Source organism: Onychomys torridus, chromosome 10, assembly GCF_903995425.1.
Source record: "Onychomys torridus chromosome 10, mOncTor1.1, whole genome shotgun sequence".
NCBI lineage: Eukaryota > Metazoa > Chordata > Mammalia > Rodentia > Cricetidae > Onychomys > Onychomys torridus.
In genome coordinates this window covers 7,365,315-7,385,671 of record NC_050452.1, presented here as the reverse complement: position 1 = coordinate 7,385,671, position 20,357 = coordinate 7,365,315, and the positions used below count along the sequence as shown (strand labels likewise).

Genomic DNA, 20,357 nt, shown 5'->3' with positions numbered 1-20,357 from the left:
GCAGGCTGGAGGCAGGCTAGTGGGCCCTGCTGGGGAGCGGCCGCTTCGTGCAACCCCAGGGCCTTCCGCCAATCAGACTTGACCGCCTTCATTTCCTGTGCTCCGGGAGATTAGATACTGCCTAAGCAAGGTCGATTTTTTTTTTTTTTCTTTTCTTAATATTTGAAACTACTAAATACCAGTTGCCATCCAGGTGGGTGGCATTCAGAAATCCCCACTTTCCCGGTGTTTGACTTTTGGTGAGTTTCAAGAAACCAATCTATTTGGAAAGAACCTGCACTTTGTTCTTTGAAGTACTCGAGCAGGAAGTGACTTGGAAACAGGGTTAGACCGTCTTGCCCCATGCCCAGGAGAGGTGGGAGGAAGGAAATACAGGTGCATCTGGTATGGGTGTAGCTGGCTTCACACCGCGGATGCTTCTCAAGTGTAACTGCTTACAGATCTAGCTGGATCAGAAATCAAGAGTGTCAACATACAGGTGTTTATGATGCAGAAAGTTAAATCCTGGTTGAGCATTGGCTCGGCTGGGCATTAGGAGTGCTCGACAGCTAGAGGTGGATTTGATAAGCTCTTAATCTGCTGCAATTGTGGACTGAAGAACAGCTCAGGGAACTTCAGAAGAATTCAATGAGTTCTACACTTTTTCCCCCTACAAGTAAAGCAGCTCTTTTGAGGTCTTTCTTTGTGACAAGGTGTTGAGGACTATCCTCCAGGCGGTATGCCACATCTTCATGAGTTAAGCTGTGCCCTCTTGGCAAAAGGTCGTCACAGCCTGTTAACCATTGATGTTCCTTCATAGAAGATTGGGGAGGGTTGGGGTCCACAGAAGATTGGGGAGAGTCATGGGGTCCTCACCAACCAGTTGTCTGCAGTTCAACCCCAATTGCATTTGGCTTTGGGGAGGAGCTGGGAAGGACCAGGGAGAGGGGCTTGGTGTCTGCAGTCATAGCAGAGATATTATCCATGCTTCCTGTAAGCCTTCCCGTGCTGCATGAATCCTAATGGTCTTAATAAAAACCTGAAGCCAGATATTGGGGGTAAATACTGAAAGATCAGAGAGACAAAGGAACAAGCCACTGCCACTTCTCACCTCACCAACTCCACGAATCCTCAGACTGAGTGTCCCCAAATCCTCAGCTGAAAAGGTCCCCAGTTCCTGTCTCTTCCACTTTATATGCCTTTCCCGGCACAGCCATATCACTTCCTGTCTCAACCTTCCTAGTGCTGGGATTAGAGGTGTGTGTCACCACTGCCTGGCTCTGTTTCTTTTAGACTAGATTAATCCCGCGTAGTCTAGGGTGGCCTTGAACTCAGAGAACCAGACAGATCTCTGCCTCCCAAGTGCTAGGATTAAAGGTGTGTGCCACCACAGCCTGACCTCTGTGGCTAACTCTATGGCTAGCTGTCCTCTGATGTTCAGGCAAGCTTTACTAGAGTACAGAATATATCACCACATTCCAGTATGGCTGTCTTCAAGTCACGTACTTGGTTGCTTATAATCTCTCTGTAAGTAAGCCTATTGAACTTATTAGTTCCCCGAGTGAACCTTGGTGGAATTCTACTTCTCTGTCATTTGAACCTCATGAGTAGGGCAGGAAGCAGATGTTGGCTAGTTCCCCCAATCCCCCACTCCCCACCCCCATATCCCAGCTTCCCAGAGAAAATTCTCATAACACAAGGCAAGGGCATTTCATGGGAGGTGGCAATCTATTTCGTCGTGCTGGGGAAACAGACATTGGCCTTGTTTCTTGATGCTTGAGATGGATTTCTAGGACAAGAGCTGTTCACTGTAGATCAAGTGCCATGCACAATACCTGACATGTCATTTCATGTGTTCCCAAAATGATCTGTTGAATTCCACTATGTGCCAGGAACTTTTGGATTGCGTCTTTTAATTCACCGAGCTACTTTTTGAATGAAGTAGGATCTTTTATTATAATCACCATTTTTAGACAAGAACAATGGAGATATGAGAGATAAAGTAGCTTTATAATACTTCACAGCCTGCAGGCAAGGGTAGCACTAGACCTGGGCCAAGGCAGGGTGACTACAAGACCTCCTAAACTCCTTACATGGCTTTCTCATTGAAATAGGGGTTGCAGTTTCCATTGTACAGCTGAGGAGCCTAGAGCCATCTCAAATCCGTGCACTGGGGTTCTGGGGGTCCTTGGGATTTGATCCCAGGCCCTCACACTCGTACAGCAAATGCTTTCACACACTGCGCCATCTTACGGGCTTCAAAACAGAATTCCTTAGGGAAATCGTAAGCAAGCATATCTAGCTCATTAGCACCGAGATTATTTTCATCTTTAATAAATGGTAAAATTATGTGTACCAAGAATTGTTTAAAACAAATTTATGATTTACTAGGAGTAAATATTCTATTCATACACTTATTTTGTTAGCCTACACACCTCTCTGATACAGGGTCTGGCTATGAAGACTGGGCTGGGTTTGAACTCATGATCTCCCTGCCTCTGCCTCCTGAGAATTACAGATGTACCCTTTGGCTTCCTCTATTTCTAAATGACATGCTTATACTGGTCTACATTTTCCAGTTTTGGGTATTTTCTAATTTTCTACTTATTACCACAAGATGAGACTTTCACTCATGTACTGACCTCCCTCATTCTCAATATAATTTTTTTATTTTGGTCATTTCAGTATTTTATTCACATTCAGACTGTCAAGATGGCCCAGCCTGAGGCAAAGCCTGAAGACCTGAGTTCTATCCCTGGGACGCACATGCTGACAGAAGAGAACCAACTCCTTAAAGTTGTCCTCTGACCTGCATGCATGCCTGTCCACACGCACTAAATGTAACAATTAAAAAAAAGACTGACGATTTACTGTAGTTACACTTTTTAATTTAGCTTTTCCATTTTTCTGAAATTAAAATGTGCCATTTAAAATTTTACTTGTGTCAGGCATGGTCCCAGCACCAAGCGGAGGCAGAAGGGTCACCGCAAACTTGAGGCCAGCCTGGTCACATAGCAAGTTTCAGGAGAGCCAGGGCTCCGTAGCAACTGCCACGAACAACTTGCTTGTTTGCAAGATCATCGGCAGACATGCTATCCTCAGTCCATCAGGTGCTCCTTCTCTTCTTGCTGACGGTGCTCCCAGACCCCCGTCTTTCAGCTCCCAGCTGCTGTGACAGCTAACAAATGCTACACATCTGTCGTCCGAGAGATGAACATCTGCCATCCGGGAGATGAACTGCTCTCAAGATACGGAGAGGCCTGATGACCTTTTGGAATGTCAGGAGCCATTATCAAGAGCTACTGTGGGCCGCAGGATTATCCAGTGAGAAATTCAGCTGTCCTAAAAAGGCCAACCCACCAGAGCCAAGGGTTCTGATGGAGGATTTAAACCAAGAACACAAAGCGTATTGGCATTAATTGCCTTTTGAATGATTTGGCTGTTTCCTGCTGTGGATTTCTTGTGTGAAGCCCTACGCTTTTTCCATCAATTACAATTTTGAGATTTATTCCCATATAGCAATGTTTTGATCATTTACTGGGCACAGTTTCTCCTAGGTACTGTATATTAAGTGACTCCCCCCTACTCCGTGGGACCTCCAGTGGGTGAGAGAATTTAGTCACAAAGTCAATAACCTTGGTTCCCACAGCCTAATCTCTGCTCCATTCCCTGAGACATACATTAGAAGCCAGCTCCCTGAAATTATCTGCCATTTGGCAGGACATGTGGTCAGGAAAGGAGTCTTCCAAATACATCACATTAGGGACCTTCAGAGATAACGGAACATCCAAGCTCATTTGATTCCTGGTCCCTCCTGATTATGGAGATTGAATGACCTAAATTCTCCTGCAGCTGACTTGGGAAAGTACTAACTAACCTCAGCTGACCTCCCACTCTACTCTAAAAAGCTATTAATCCCACTCATTCTAACCACTTAGGTGATAGATGTAAATTGTGCACATTTATTTATCACTAACCCCTAGTTTAATTAAGCACACCCAGGAATGAAGCATCATGCACAAACTCCTTAGAATTGAGAAGCCAGGAGCTGGGAGTTCATGGTTCACACCTTTAATCCCAGCATTCGGGAGGCAGAGGCAGGTGGATCTCTGTGAGTTTGAGCCCAGCCTGGGCTACAGAGTGAGTTCCAGGACAGGCACCAAAACTACACAGAGAAACCCTCTCTCAAAAAGACAAAAACAAAAAATAATAATAATTGAGAAGCCTTTAATAATCAGACTGCCTCTTAACTGCTGCCTGGGCACCCTTCTAACGCTGCCTCCCCAGAACCATCTCGGGACAGCTTCTATCTGCTTATGACCCTGAGGGAAATTCTAGCTCTGTTAACATTACGATTACCAAAGAATTGCCTTTGTTTGGGTGTATATATAACTGAAACCCTTGCAGCAGAGAAGAGGTAGAAGAATAAAGAAACATGGGCGGATAGAACAGTGTGAGCAGATTCATTCCTTCAACCTCAGATATTAGCTTTTCCCTTGAGTATTGTGGCGTCTCTTTTGGACCCTAACACACGGCTTTAGAGGCTGGCACCTTAAAAGCCCTTGTTATTGGAATATTTTCATGTCTTAGCTACTCTAAGGCTTGCAAGATAAGTGTTTCCAACTGAAACACACACACACACACACACACCTGGTTCTGGGGTTAAGCATCAAGTTACAGAGCTTTTAGTGGTAGAGCAGCCTGGCACAACACACCATCATTGCTGCTGACTAGGTAAAAACTTCCAGAACCAGTTGGTGCAGTGAGACATGCTGGACTCTGCTGCACACTCTAGCTTCTCTCCTAACTTGGAGAGACGGTTGAGTTCTCAGACTTTGACCCACACTTCTGGGGTCTGCTACCAAATAGTGAGGCATTTGGAGATGGTCAATTTTTCCTCATTTGTAAAAAACAGTGATGCCTCAGAGAATCTTGAGGATTGTCAGCGTTGTAAAGGGCCCACTGTAGAACTAATACTTCCCAGGATGTAATACTTTTTCCTGCTGGAACCCTATAATCTTGTTTCTGTACCATGTTGGGGTGTATGAGACATGGGTACAATAGGACTTGCCTCTCATTTGAGCAAATCTTTTTTTTTGTGTGTGTATGTGTGTGTGTGTGTGGGGGGGGTTCAAGACAGGGTTTCCCCATGTAGTTTAGGTTCCGGTCTTGGATCTCACTCTGTAGACCAGGCTGGCCTGGAACTCAGAGATCCGTCTGGCTCTGTCTTCAGACTGCTGGGATTTAAAGGTGTGTGCCACTGCTGCCTGGCTGGAGCAAATCTTAATACTCTGTAGTTCAGTATTCAACCTCAGTCCCCTCTGAGAATTGATGCCACCTGATCAATTTTAAAATGTCCCAATCAATGATTTTTGTTGCTTATTGGCTTTTGATTTGCTTATTGATGACTGATGCAAAGATTATTACTATTTTTTTCCCTAGTGACAAAGGAGTGTCTTTGCACTTGACCTGTCTCCTTTTTCATATAAACTTCTGGCTTTTCTGGAACTGTTTGGTGGAGCAACTTAACATTACAGAACAAAGGCTAATGGCCCAAGGTTGATCTGACCTTTTGGGAGGCCCTCTTGTGCTGTGGATTTAAACTGTAAGTTACAAGTCAAGACTGGTAGGAAAACTCCTCAGTGAAATCATAACTAGGATTTTTTAAAAAAGGAAATAAAATAACCTGTTACAATAGTAAGGAAAGCTATTTCCTCAACTTAAATTCTTACATTTTATATGCAATATATTCACATGTGTATATATACAGGCATTAACTTACATTAGGAAACATACTTCTAAGGGTTATTATTAAAGTTTGAAAACATATTTTAATGGCCTTTGTTTTGTTTGCATTCTTGTATCTTAGCCCATTAAGTCTTCACAGTAGTGTATTAAAATCAAATCTTGCTGCCTTCCCAAACCAAAGACGTGCATTTTCCTCTTCAACATTCTCTGAGCTTTCTCTACAGGAAGTGCTGTTGTTTTTCACCCTGTGAGACAGATTTAGCTCAGGCTAGACTGGAACTGTGTAGCCAAGGATGACCTTGAACTTCTGCTCTCTGGCCCCCACCCCCTAGTGATAGGACTGCAGGTGTGTATCACCAGGCCTGCTTTATGAAGTGCTCAAGATCAAGGCCAGGGCTTCCTGCAGGCTAGGGATGAACTCTATCAACTTCCAATTCTATAGGAAGAATCTTGAATAAAGGTCATGCCTTAGTTTGTTTTCTATTACTGTGGTAAAACACAACTATCCTGTCAGGGTAAACAAATAGGAAAACATGTCACAAGTCTGAGTCATTTCAATGTTAAAAGGTACACCAGAGGCCTGCATAATGTCATTTGTTACTAAAGGAGGTATAAGAACAAATGAAGTCCTGTAACTTGTACTTCTAGGGATGGGAACAAGAATGACAGCATCTTCCTTTCAACACCTAACATGGATGCCTCAAGCAACTTTTGATGGAAGTGTGGACAAGGACTCCCAAAAAGGACAGGACCTGGAACTTCTTTAAATTTAGAGCAGATTTGCAAATTGTGCTACAGCTTGCTAATAAGTAAGTGACTGTGTAGGAGGCAAATTGAGTCTGAGCTTTGCTTTCTTATTAAGTAGCTAGTAGATGCTATTTTCTACCACAGACAACCCGAGTCTTAAATGACTAAATAGATTGTCAATTTGAGAAATAAATATGTAGTCTTCTTGCACTTCCGAAATACTCCCAAATAATATCACTCAAACATCACCCATTATGAAAGTAAGTTTATTTGATTACTTACTCCAGACAAGTGAAGCTCACGTGTACAATTATAACACAGGACAAAATTAACATCTAGCACAGCTATCTAGAAGGGACAGCAGCCACAGTTATTTCACAGAACACTGTGGTGTGATATAGCACCATTGCCAAAGACACTCTCTATGGGTCTTTTTGAATATCCAGCGATAGTTTAAAACTGTAACAAATTCAGAGGCTCGAGAGACGGCTCAGCAGTGAGGGCTGCTCGAGGCAGTTCCAGAGGTCCAAGTTTGGTTCCCAGCACCCATGTTGGGCAGCTCACAGAAGCCTGTACCTTCAGGGGATCTTCAGGACACCCTCTTCTTGGTTCTGTGGCACTGCACTCACATGTACATTAACACACTCACACTCACATAATTAAAAATAAGTCTTTAAAAATTTTAACATATTTGATAATCTTGTGTTCAATTAATTTCAAATATAAAATTATTAGATTATTTCCAAAATAGAGAAATTGGAAAGGATATGACCTCATATAATTTCCTTAGAAAATTCTAAGGAAATAGTTGTTACTAGAGTCTAATTTCCTTTGATCATTTGTACAAATTCTAAGCTCTGTATGATTTATTAGGTAGTAATTGATTTAAACAAATTTGTTTATAAAAATATATATGTTAAAAAAACTAAAGCATTTATATTTATTGGTATGTTTAGTGAGTTCGGAGGAGCAAGGGAGAACTTTCATGCCATAGAACTCAAAGGATTCCGATTTTCACTTCTCTCATCTTTAAGGATCATTCTGAGCTACTGCATTTTGAGTGACCTTAATAACATGGAAGAGCTGATGATGGCAAACATTTTTCTAAATACCAACCACACTTCCACCCAAAATATATAAAGTACCTAAGAAATACAGTGTTTGAGGTCCTCTTTTATTAGTTAAGAGCCACACTGCATTCAGAAATCTACTGCAGCAAAATAAAATGGAGTAAATTATAAATATTCTAGGACTCTTCAATCCTGGTGGTCCCACCCTCAGCCTCCTTTGTGGGGCATGAACTACTCTGAGAAACCAATAAACACTACCTTCCCATGACTAGAAAAATGAACAAAAGCATCTTTTACACAATTCCAAAGGGTTCTCAGATACTCTTGACTCTCAAGCTAGAAATTGTTATTTCAAAACCAAAGGACAAGCAGGTGTGGTGCTGAGGAGGGAGGGTCCAGCCCACGCTGTATGTAAGGCAGCATGGTCTACACAGCAGGTGTCAGGCCAGCCAGGGTCACAAAGTGAGACAGATCTTGGGGGTGCTGCAGAAAAAAAGACTTGGCCCACTTGATACTGTCCATTTTGAGCTAACTGCTAATTAGTAAGCATTTTACTAACACCACTGAATGGCTGTCTTCAGACAAAATCAGTCTTATTTTAAGCATCAATAAACTTTAAAAAGCCTGGCAGTCAGAGGTGGCGCACGCCTTTAATCCCAGTACTCGGGAGGCAGAGGCAGGCGGATCTCTGTGAGTTCAAGGCCAGCCTGGTCTGTAGAGCAAGATCCAGAAAGGCTCTAAAACTACCTGTCTCGAAAAATGAAAAATAAAATAAAATATACTTTAAAAATGTATTATTCTCCCCAGTTTTACAAGGTGTCAAACCAAGTACTTTCTACCTCAAATTGGTTAAATTCTCAGAGTACCTTAGGGAAATGAATATGTGCCTAGAGGCTGGAGGTTATAAAATACATTTCTAGCTATAGTTACGCACTTGAAAACAGATAGCAAGCATAATACTGAATCTCAAATGTTTTTATTTACTGGGAACCAGTCTGACAGAGACCACCCCCTATTGTAGTAATAGAATGTACCAAAAGTCCCCCCTACTGGTCAGGACAGGAAGCTCTTTAACCTTTGAAGGAACCCACCATATCAAAACCCATCTAATTAATTCCTCAGTTGTCAGACAAGTTGATGAAGTCCCTCTTTGTAAATCCTAATGCTGAACCATTGACCATGCTGAATGGACCCTTAGCCTACGAGAAAAAACTACTATATGGCCAGGGACAGGCTTGTTCTTTCTCGGAATAAGATTTAATTAAATCCCCCATCAAATAATTTTTCTAGGTTCAAGGTCAGGTGTCAGTCCTTTTGTAATCATTCAATTTTGCATATTTATAGGACAAATCCCAAACATTTATTTAAATTCAAGAAAAAGTTAACGATGAAAATGGCTTTGCCAAGGAAGTTCTCCAACTCCTCCTGGCCTTTGATCCGGAACGTGAGTGGAACAACCCTTCTTGTTTATTTCTTGCTCTTCACTGTACACGTCAAACACTAGAACTCGCCCTTCTGACACCCATGGATCAGAAGGGGAGACGGAGGATACAATACAGCACTCTGACAGTCACAACTAGGATTTAAAGTCAGTGGTAAGGGGCTTGCAAGTGGAAACGGATTGCTCTTTCTCCAATGACTGTATGACTTCACATGTGTCCTATGAAAACCACGGCCAGGTTATTTCCCCTGCACTACTCAAATGTCCTGTCCCCTTCTGGACCTACTACACAGCTGAGTGAGAGCTCAAGAAGGTGGTATGTATCTGGCTATGCTTCTGAGTTTCATTTTAAATATATTAATTAAGTGTATTTAAAAAATTAAAGACAGACAGTAAAGGTTTTAAAGTTTCTCTTTGAAAAGATGATATCTTACAGTACATACAAAAATACTCTGAAAATACATACGACTTCATTTACAAAACACGGAGTCAACAGATTACAAGAATTACATGGTTGTGGATTTTTAATAAACTGAGCATGCATTCATGAAACTTAAAAAATATTAAGAAATGCACTGAAAAAAAGCAGTGTAAAAAAAACAACTCATATAGTTAAATAAAAACTACAAAGGTCCTGAGCCAATTAATGGTCGGTAACAATGTCATTCAAAAATGCCTTGAGGTTTCAATAAAATCCACTGCTTATTCCACATGCCTAATCCATGAAGAGACTGCTGGATGTTATGGTGAAGGATTACCATGCTGAGTTAATTTTATACTTCAAAAATACAAGTCTGCCATACTTAAATGAATCTTATCCTTGATGGTGGGATGAATTCTTCCTTTGTAAAAAATACCAATCAGCTAACAAGAATGTCATGAGATAGTAAGATATGTAACAATTTCACCATTCATATACTGACTTTCAGTATCCTGGTTATAGTTTGATTTTTAATAAAGATGCATTTTGAAGGCCTCCATGGGAGGCAAATATAGAGAATTTATGGTGTCCAACTCTGGGGTAGTCACTGGACTAATCCTCCCTGGTAACTATTCAACATCTGGACAAAAGCACACAAATAGTTGAAATATTTATGTGCCAATCTGGAAAAAATAATTTAAATTAACAAAATAGACATCTACACAAATGAAGGAAGCAGAAAAGATACCTCACATTCATTAATCTTGGGTTTTACAAAGTGGCTTCAATGCTAAAGTCAACATATAAACATTTGGAAAATTACAAGACAGGGTTTTTTTGTTGTTGTTGTTGTTTTGTTTTTTTTTTTGTTTTGTTTTTTTGAACTTTTCCAGCTCTATACAATGATTACAACATAAGACTTAAAAAAAGAAAAGAAAAAAAAAGAAAAAGAAAAAAAAGAGAAAAACAGTTAAGGACTTGTTTTATCAGAGTCCAAGTGGCCAAGAACTGGTTCCCATGACAGAGAAACAAACCTCAAAAGTTAAGGCAGTAAAACCTCAAAATGCAAAGCCATAAAATTGTAGGTGACAATTTACTAGCAGGTGATCCTCAGAGAGTATGTAGCAATCAGTGCGAGAATGCCACAGCATCTCAAGGTCGAATGTGAGAGGTCAGAAACCACTGCAAGGTCACTGGCTGTTGACTACTGTCATGCCGTACACCACCGTACGCCACTGTATGACGCAGGCTCACCTGAGTGGAGAGGCACTGCTATTACCGGTTGAGGGTCAGTCGGATGGAGTTTTTGATGACACGGATGTTGCTGGCTGGAACTGGAGATGATGAATCTGGCAGTTCTTTACTGGGTAGTCTCTATTGAAAGACAAAAAAGTGTGTATGTATGTACACACATCCATGGACACCGCTCCCCTCTAATGGCTCATCTGATAATCAGCCATCCAACTCATCTTGGGCTATTTCTCCAAAGCCCCATGCGCTAACATTCACAGGCGTACTCAACAGCTCCTTCCCCACGTTAGTACTTTCTACTCTTGGGTCTCCCCCCGCCCCCCCAGTCAAACCGAGTGGGGAAAGTAGAAGTGGCAGCAATGTAAGGAGGGCTCTGGAGAAGAGGACTCCGTTAACTCAATCACCACTAGAATGTATAAGAACTCTACCCTCCCTAACGCTGAGCAAGGACACTGAGCAAAGTCTCAAGAATGTGAAGTAAAAAGGAGTATTACACAGCAAGATCTGGTGCCTGAGAGTTAGGTCCCTCAGTTAGTTTTTGTATTGTGTAATAGAAACAACATACAACTTGTCAATAGTTAAATGCAAAGGATGTGGTCAGTGGTAGATCACTTGTGTGGCATGCATGAGGTTCTGAGTTTAACCTCCAGCACCATAAATAAGTAAATGAATTGGTAAAAAGTTCAGACTTACACGGAAAATAGGACAATGAAGATTTATTTAGCATAACCAAACTTCAGACACTATACAATTCTACTCACTTATCCTTTATACTTGAATGGTTTTTTGTTTTTGTTTTGACACAGGTTTGTCTATGTAGCTCTGGCTTTCCTGGAATTCAGACATTTACCTGCCTCTGCCTCCTGAGTGCTGGGATTAAAGCATGTACCACCACCCCTAGCTGTATCTGAAATATCTTAAAATATAATCATGCCATTCACTTTTATATTTTAATTTTCACCCCAATATTTCCCATCCATTATCATATTTAGTATATATTTTTGTAATGCGCTCTTGCAGTAAAATTGCCTGTGAAGATATTACTTTACTTTCAAAAGTCCTGACACAGTAAGAACTGATGACAGCGGAAGCAGTTCCTCTGTGGAGGGAGAAAAGAAGCCATCTGTTCTGTATACTCTCAGGGAAGGGCTTCCCATGATCTATACAAAGCTCCTTTCTAACACTTGCCCATTAGCTTTCCATGCTTAATGTATTTGATTTCTAATAACTTCAATTGTTTTTTTTTTTTTTTGAGCTGAGGATCGAACCCAGGGCCTACTGAGCTAAATCCCCAACCCTAATAACTTCAATTCTGAAAGCAGTGTATATAAATAACAAAAGCTGTCTTTGGCATTAGTAAGAAACTCCTGTACTGAGGAGTTGATGGAGAATAAAACAGACTGAAATCTAAGTAGGTCACAAGGTCTTCCTAACTATTTCCTCTTCTGGACTCTTGAGAAATGTCCACTATTTGTCATCTCTAGTCCTCACCCCAACCACGCTGCTGGTCACTGAGAACAGGGACATAATCACACCCTTTCCTGGGCCTAGGTTGTGTTTCTTTGAGACAGGGTTTTACTCTGTAACCAAGGCTAGTTTTGAACTTGAAGCAATCCTGCCTTAGACTTCTAAATACTTGGATTTAGTTTTAGTGTAAGTCTTTTTGTACTTGTTTTTACCTATACAATCTATTACCTTTTTGCGTGATGTATCAATAGTTGGAATGGGCATAGATTCTCCACCAATGACATCCTAAAAATAAAAGAATTAAAAACACAGGTTTTAAGTTTTCTTACCATTTACATTCCTACTTAACGTGATGGCTCTGACATACTTTCTCTGGTACTTTTCACAATCTATTGCTCTTTAAGTTCACATTCTGAGTGCAGGATTAACATATTTACCATTGGTTTTCTCTTCCTATCCTCGGCAGCATGGGAATCCTTAAATGCTGACTCAAGTCGAATGAACTAAGACATAAACAATAAAAATGAGTTGCTACCTATATATCTGCAAAGACCATACATATCAACATAAATCAGGAGATTAATCAGTTATCATCGAAAATGACAACTGACTTCAATGAACTACAACTAAAATTAGATTGAATTCAACTGCTACCCTTAATTTCTGCACCTTAAGTGATCTTTTTGGTTAAATCAATTCAGAGTCTAACAAAATATTTTATTACCATCTGCTGGAAGCTAAGAAGATCCACATAACAGAAAAAAATAGCACATTTACATCTAGTCTCCTTAGCTTTTGTGTAAGTCAAGAAACTTAAACCAATCAAGTAAACTTTTGGAAATCAATAATTTGAAGTTAAGATGAACAACAAATATTGTTCCTGAAGAGTTTGAAATATTCTTTTCAAACAGAACAACTCCCAGTGGAAAACTTACATAGTTAAGGAAAATTGCCAGCTTCTTTACTATTATTTGAACTTAAAAAGAAAAAAAAAAAATCAATGAGTGATCACTATTAAAGTCCTAAATTTACCTTTTCTATGTCTTTCAACCTCTTGGAAGTCCCATCTGTAGGTGGTGAATGGGATCTTTTGGGTGTAACATTCTTACTTATGTTAGATAGTCCATTTAGATGTGGTTGTCCCTGAACAACGTTGTGGGGTGTTGTGACTCTAGGAATAACATTACGTCCTACTACAGTAGGAATGGTGCATCCAGATGGGGAGGATATGGCTTTGACTGTAGGGTCAACCTCTGAAAAGTACAAAAACAATTTTAGTAATCAACTAGTTATGTAGCAGAATTGTTAATAATAATAAAGTTTAGATACCTACTTGCACCAATGACTGGAATAGATAGCCCTTGAGCTGGAGGGGCACTTGGCAGCTTCTCCACAATTACGGTGGCAGGCTCAGTACTACTCCTAGTTAAAGTATAAAATTATCATTATTAATTTATTTCACTATGACTGATTTTAAAAGCTCTCACTTTAACATTCAGGATTACTTCTTTCTAGTATTTTAACTTTACTAGAAGAACAGAGAAAGTCAGATAACATGAAGAAAATCAAGAGGAAAAAGGTCTAAGTAGAAACCTTGCACATTTGTCTGTACTGCACAGTTCCAGGAGCCCTTGGTCCTGGAACAACCTCTGCAGCACTGCAAACACTGCAGAGTATTCCTAACAAGACACTGGAACCAGTGAGAGGCCTCTCCTAATAATGAGAGCAGGCCTCATGAAAGCTACACAAAGTTCCCGTCGACCTCCAGTAGCGGCCTGCAGGGACAGTTTGGATGCGCACCTTTCTGCTTCTCCTGAGGGGCTGTTTGGGTTGGAAGGCTTATTTGTAGACATGGGCGAATTAAAAGGTGTTCCACTATCGGTATCCCTGGAACTATCCAGACAACTGCTGTCCAGGGATGACCTTTTGGACTGAAGGCCACCTGAATTCCGGCTTACGTCAGAAAGGCTCTGCCAGAGAGAAAGACAGACACTATTAGGATTTCAAAAGCAAGTGACAATATTCTGAAGCATCCAAAGCAACTCGTCTCCATTTTAAGGTAAGATTTCAGACCAACTGTCTACACCCTCTTTCCCAATAGGTTGGGAGGAGGAGTAAAGTTCAAATTTGGTCTCAAGACCAACTTTTTCAATGGAACAATACTAGAGAATTAGGACTACAGACCCACCTTTTTCTTCTTTTGAAGAATCTCTGCGGGTAGGTAATGATGAAGTTGTTTTTTCTTTACATGAGTAGCTTCAATTTTCATTCCATCCTTTAGCATGTTTATATTGTTTGCTTGTCTGTACACTATAACAATGTTAATATGTTAAATGGGACATTACTTTCTGAACCACAAGCTGTTTTCCTTTTCGGAAATGTATAGACCCCTTATCACCCATTAAGCACACACCCTCTTATGAACAAATGTCTCTAAAATACTGCCACTGTGTCACAGTACTGTTTAAGGATTGATTGGTTCTGTGTGTGTGTCTTCTAAAAGCTTATTTATTTATTTGATTTTTTGAAGCAAGATTTCTCTATGTCCTGGCTGTCCTGGAATTCGCTTTGTAGACCAGCCTGGCTTCAGACTCACAGAGATTTGCCTGGCTCTGCCTCCCAAGTGCTGGGATTAAAGGCATGTGCCACCACTGCCTGGTGTTTTCTTATTTTTATTAAGCCCTCATGAACAAAATAAATATACAGCAAATTTTTTTTTTCCAAATCTTATTCTTTGCTATTCTCAAACTGGCAATGTCTCCTCATAATTACTTGTCTGAGTCAAAGATAATTCTTTTTCTTATTATGTATGTACAGGTGTTTTGCCTGCATGTATGTCCGTGTGCCGTGTGCAAGCATTCCTGGTGCCTACAGAGGTCAGAAGAGAGTACTGGATTCTCTGGGGACTGGAGTTACAGGCGGTAGCTGTAAGCCTCCATGTGGGTGCTGGGGCCCAAGTCTTAGGCCCTCTGGAGAGCAGCCAGCACTCTGAACCTCTAAGCTGTCTCTGCAGCCACCTAAGATATTTCTTATATCAAATATCCAAAAGGCAATTCAAGTCCTCCTTCTAGCCTGAGACTATTTTATTATCGTAGCCCACATCAGACATAGAACATCGCAGTTCAGAGGCCATTTGCAAGTCTATCTGAAGTGTATAGATGGAAAAATTTGTCTCAGAAAACCTGGAACACCTTGACTGCATCAGGGGACATATGGCTCTGGATTTCTGTGCTAAGTGCTTTTCACAGCTTGTGAAGAGCAGCTGTATTACCATACTAAGTATTCTGTGTCTAGTCGATTCAACTTTAAGTGTACTGAAGACAGGCAGGAGGCTGTTCTGCACTGCAAATGATATGAAATGTGTGTGGCACATTATTTAATACTGTGGGACCTAGAATGTCAACGTGTAGAAAAGAATATTCCAAAACTAAGAAATGAGTATCTCAGTTTTCTCCTTTTTGAGACATCTGATCCCTAGTTTGTATTCATAATTTCATTCTAGATTCTTACGATCATCAGGAGTACTTGTACAAATTGGAGATTCTCTGGTTCCTTCCTCAGAATGTGATTTAGTAGTTTGAAATTGAAAGATAAGAATCAATATTACCATGATAAGCATGAGGACATGCTAAAAAGAATTTTTTTTTTTTAAGAATTCCAAGTATTTTTTTGTTTTTTTTTTTTTTTTGAGTCAGGGTTTCTTTGTGTAGCTTTGCGCCTTTCCTGGAACTCGCTCTGTAGACCAGGCTGGCCTCGAACTCACAGATACCCACCTGCCTCTGCCTCCCGAGTGCTGGAATTATAGGCGTGCGCCACTACCGCCTGGCCTAGCTAAAAAGAATTTTGAAAACACCTATGTGCCAAGAATAGTAACAGCATGAATATGCATTCTACTCCAGATCAACACTAGCCCAGTCTATAACAGATACTCCAGGGAGATGTGGCTGGGGCTAGATATGATGAACAGTTTTTGTTCTGTTGATCTTGGAACATATTCTGCAAATCTGTACCTACTGATGATTATTTAACCTGAAAAACATAAAAATCAATTCATTCTTATGGACTGTGATTATAAATTCTGATTGAAAACACAGGTAAGTCACCTTTGGAGTTAGTTTAGTTTTATTTTAAAACAGAAAAATACATTAAGATGGTACAAAATTTAGGTGATTTAGGAGTACCTAACCCCTGTCCCCTGGGCACAGTGGCTGGTTCCCAGACTAAGAAGCAACCAGTAGTGCCTTTAAAACAAAACCCAAACCCTGCCGGAGATGTCCCCTGCACTTGTAACTGTCTCCTTCTGCAAACCAATGGCAGTAGTGCCCTGTCCATTATTCTGCAACGCCCTTATTACGTGTCTCATCATTCTTTCCCCTCTTTCCAAACAGCTGCACCGGTGTCTACAATATGGGTTAATTTAACCAAATCGAGAATAAAAAATACCTCCAGGCTACACAGAGAAACCCTGTCTTGAAAAACCAAAAAACAAAGTTCTCCAGCTAGACCCTAAACAGATGGTACTGAGTTACAGGCATAGTTGAGAATCACAGCCCCATGAGTAAGAAGTCTTACCTGTATCAGTAAATGACTGTATATCATATGTCAAGTCTATATTAACACTTTCTGCATTTTCTACTCTCCGAAAAATTATCCCCAGGAACCACATTGATACATAATTGTTGCTATAAAGAAAGAGAAACCATTTCCATTATTATTTTTCAACCTAACAAATGCTACTTGAAAATTAAAACTTATGTTTCTATTTCTCTACCTTATTAATAGTATAGCCAAATTCAGTGGTATAGCCAAATTCTTAAAACTATATCCAGAACACTGGTGTAGTTGCTTAGTATTGTTTTCTTTTCTTTTTTTTTTTTTGAGCTAAGGTTCGAACCCAAGGCCTTGCGCTTGCTAGGCAAGCACTCTACCTCTACCACTGAGCTAAATCCCCAACCCCTGCTTAGTATTGTTTTAAAAGAAAATTAAATAGTACTGAAGAATGACTCATTGAACATAAGATGATGTTCCAAATACTTATGGAGTTTTTGCTGACTATCGCAGGGTATACTTCTTTAAAGCTCATCTGAAACAATGCGTATGTTAAATAACACTTTTTTTTTTGGTTTTTTGAGACAGGGTTTCTCTGTGTAGCTTTGCGCCTTTCCTGGAACTCACTTGGTAGACCAGGCTGGCCTCGAACTTACAGAGATCCGCCTGGCTCTGCCTCCCCGAGTGCTGGGATTACAGGCGTGCGCCACCACCGCCCGGCTTCAAATAACATTATTTAAGAAATTTATTTAAGGACAACTTACGCTTTATGATGTTCTTTATTTCCTGGGAATGACTGAGGATTCACATGGGCAAGAGTAATAAATTCATTCCGCTCCAAGTTTCCAACAAGTACACGGATTTTAGATTCTACTAATCCAACCCTGAGATAAATAACAAGAGTTCTATGAAGTTATATCAAATTTGACAACTATACTCAAGTAAACCAAGTAATACATCAACTACCACCAAGCTTTGTATGTTCACTTAAAAATGCAGTCCAATTATAGTAGGATTTTTTTTTCCTTTTTTTTTTTTGAGCTGAGGATCAAACCCAGGGCCTTGTGCTTGTTAGGCAAGTGCTCTACCACTGAGCTAAATTCCCAACCCTTATAGTAGGATTATCAAAATTCCCCTTGAGGTAGTGACAAGCCTCAAAAGGTCAAAGTGTTTGCCATGCAAGCCCAACCACCCAAATTTGAGCCATGGATGTCAATAGTGGAAGGAGAGAACCACTTCTGAAGGTTGTCCCATGATATCCATATACATGCTGGGGCATAAGCAGACTCTCTCACACAGAATAATAATGATAATAATAAAATAAAACATCAATCAGGCAAATGTCAAATTTATGACTTTCTGTTTACAGAAGAACTGATCTAAACTGACTACATTTCTGACTATAATTTTATTAGACAAAAAAGGAGAAATGTGGTGATAATTTTATTTATGCTGAAATGTGATATTTTATTTGTGTTTTGATAAATAAAGCTTGCCTGGAGATCAGGGGGAAGTCAGGCAGCACATGCCCTTAATCTGATCACTTATCAGTCAGGGTCTCTGTGTGTTCAAGACCATACTTGGGAACAGAGCCCAGCATGGTAACACATGCCTTTAATCCCAGTACCAACCATAGAGACCTGAAGGTCTGTAGAGACAAGACAGTGACAAAGAAGTGAGGTAGCTGGGCTAAGAGCCAATGAGAGGGCAGAAAATCAAGGCATATAAAGGCGTGGGTAAACAGGAAATAGCTCGCATTTGGAAGCTGCAGAGTTGGTGAGGTGAGGTTGGCTGGTGGCTTTTCCTATTTCCCTAATCTCTAAGGCTTTCACTCCTAAAAAGTCTCCAGTCTTGGTTAAGGCTGCAATAGAGAGGATTTGAGCATAAATAAAAACTCCAATTTAGTGTAGTCTTCAATCATTTCTACTTTCATATCTTTATGTGTAAACCCTAAACTACCTTTAAATAATAACAAGAAAAGCTAACATAGGCACATGATTCTTGAAATAAGCATACTGATTTTCATAAAATACTGGATTTGGCATTTCAAAAGTCACTAAATTTAAATCAGGTATTAGAAAAACATACAGGTTTCACCAGATTTTTACAACTTAATTTTCTTTCTCACTTAAAATATATGACTGTCAGCTATGCATTTATTAGTGACTGTAAGTCAGAATAATTTCAAGAATACTTTTAAGTGTTTTCAAACACTTATGAAAGCTGGTATAATTGAGTTACTGCGGTGCTGTTACCTAATGAGAAGTAAACTTCTCTATTAGTACCACACAGTACATCTTTTAGGCTGTTTAGTTGTATAGTCTCTGGGCAACTATTTACTTTGCCATGGAGCAGAAGTAGCACTCAACAACATATTAATGAAGGCTGTATACTCAAAAGATCTCCTAACAAGCGGCAGACTGCATTTGTCATAAGCTACAGTTTCCTGATTCCTTATCTAGACAAATTAAATTCTGCATCAATAAAAAATTAAATGACCAGAGAAATAAACCCCTAAAGCAGCAAGCTGGACTGGAGGAAGAGCTGGGAGCCCAGATTCTGCCCAGGGGACCCTGGATATCTGAGGCAGACGGATGGATGGATTTAGATGCAATACAAAGACAGACCTCAGTAGCTTGACCAAAACTACTGTCTACCTATTGAGAGAAGCTTCAACTTCTGACATGTGTGCCTCCTCCTCCTAAGATAAAACCACACATAAAGGGGCTTCCCTTGAGTTCTGGAGGGAAAGAATAATAGTAAGCTGCAGTTGGGCGTCAGGGACACCAAGATTCTTCAAAATTTCAAGCATTCTGATTCTAAAGATAGTAAGTACAATCTGCATCAAAGCCTATCACTGCTAATGCTGCACTTGACTTCTTAATCCCTGACATTCATGGACAGTCACCAAGTGTCATGTGACTATTGTTAGCATCAGACAGTGGGTAAAGGAACTTGAAACATAAATCTTACCATTCTAGATGATTTTCTTCTGTTGATGCACTGGCAGTCAATACTATATAATGTCTATAAAGGATGTGCAGCAATAATCAGGGAGAAGAAAAAGGCCAGAAACACCGTTAATCTCATTTTTCATTTATTTTTCTTTCTTCTTCCCAATGAACAAAACAATACATGTACAGAGTTTCTAAAAGTTAAAATTATACTCTATTTTCACAAAACTGTAGGCCCCACAATTAAAAATTAACTCACTTTAAAAAATACCACTGGAGCCGGGCAGCGGTGGCGCACGCCTGTAATGCCAGCACTTGGAGGCAGAGGCAGGCGGATCTCTGTGAGTTCGAGGCCAGCCTGGGCTACAGAGTGAGTTCCAGGACAGGTGCAAAGCTACACAGGGAAACCCTGTCTCGGAAACAAAAACACAATCGCTGGCCACTACTAGGATTTCTACTGGTCTACTTTCTGCAAGGCTTTGCAGTCTGAGTGACACCCGTCATCTGTCATAATCACTTTCTACATTTAAATTCTTACTGGACTGTGCTGGCTCACACAAAGAATTTTACCACTTGAGAGGGTGAGGGAGGAGAATCACCCTAAGTTCCAGGCCAGCCTGGGTTACACAGTGAGTGAGTTCCAGGCCAGCTTGGAATACAAAGTGAGGCTCTGTCTCAAAAAACAAAACGAGGGGCTGGAGAGATGGCTCAGAGGTTAAGAGCACTGACTG

At 40.4% G+C, this 20,357-nt stretch overlaps 1 protein-coding gene across 2 annotated transcripts in view; it reads right to left on the bottom strand.

Annotated features, from left to right (window-relative positions):
* Nucleotides 1–9,378: 9,378 nt before the first annotated feature.
* Papolg (poly(A) polymerase gamma) overlaps nucleotides 9,379–20,357 on the bottom strand; it is a 32,393-nt gene continuing 21,414 nt past the window's right edge. For both annotated transcript variants that reach the window (XM_036201402.1, XM_036201403.1), the window contains exons 13-22: nucleotides 19,646–19,699; nucleotides 17,437–17,556; nucleotides 16,697–16,806; nucleotides 14,313–14,434; nucleotides 13,925–14,094; nucleotides 13,458–13,546; nucleotides 13,157–13,377; nucleotides 12,562–12,627; nucleotides 12,353–12,409; nucleotides 9,379–10,780 (exon numbers count right to left, since the gene is read on the bottom strand). In XM_036201402.1, coding sequence (XP_036057295.1) covers nucleotides 10,682–10,780; nucleotides 12,353–12,409; nucleotides 12,562–12,627; nucleotides 13,157–13,377; nucleotides 13,458–13,546; nucleotides 13,925–14,094; nucleotides 14,313–14,434; nucleotides 16,697–16,806; nucleotides 17,437–17,556; nucleotides 19,646–19,699 — 1,108 coding nt within the window. In that variant the 3' untranslated portion in view covers nucleotides 9,379–10,681. The remainder of the gene's footprint in view (nucleotides 10,781–12,352; nucleotides 12,410–12,561; nucleotides 12,628–13,156; nucleotides 13,378–13,457; nucleotides 13,547–13,924; nucleotides 14,095–14,312; nucleotides 14,435–16,696; nucleotides 16,807–17,436; nucleotides 17,557–19,645; nucleotides 19,700–20,357) is intronic.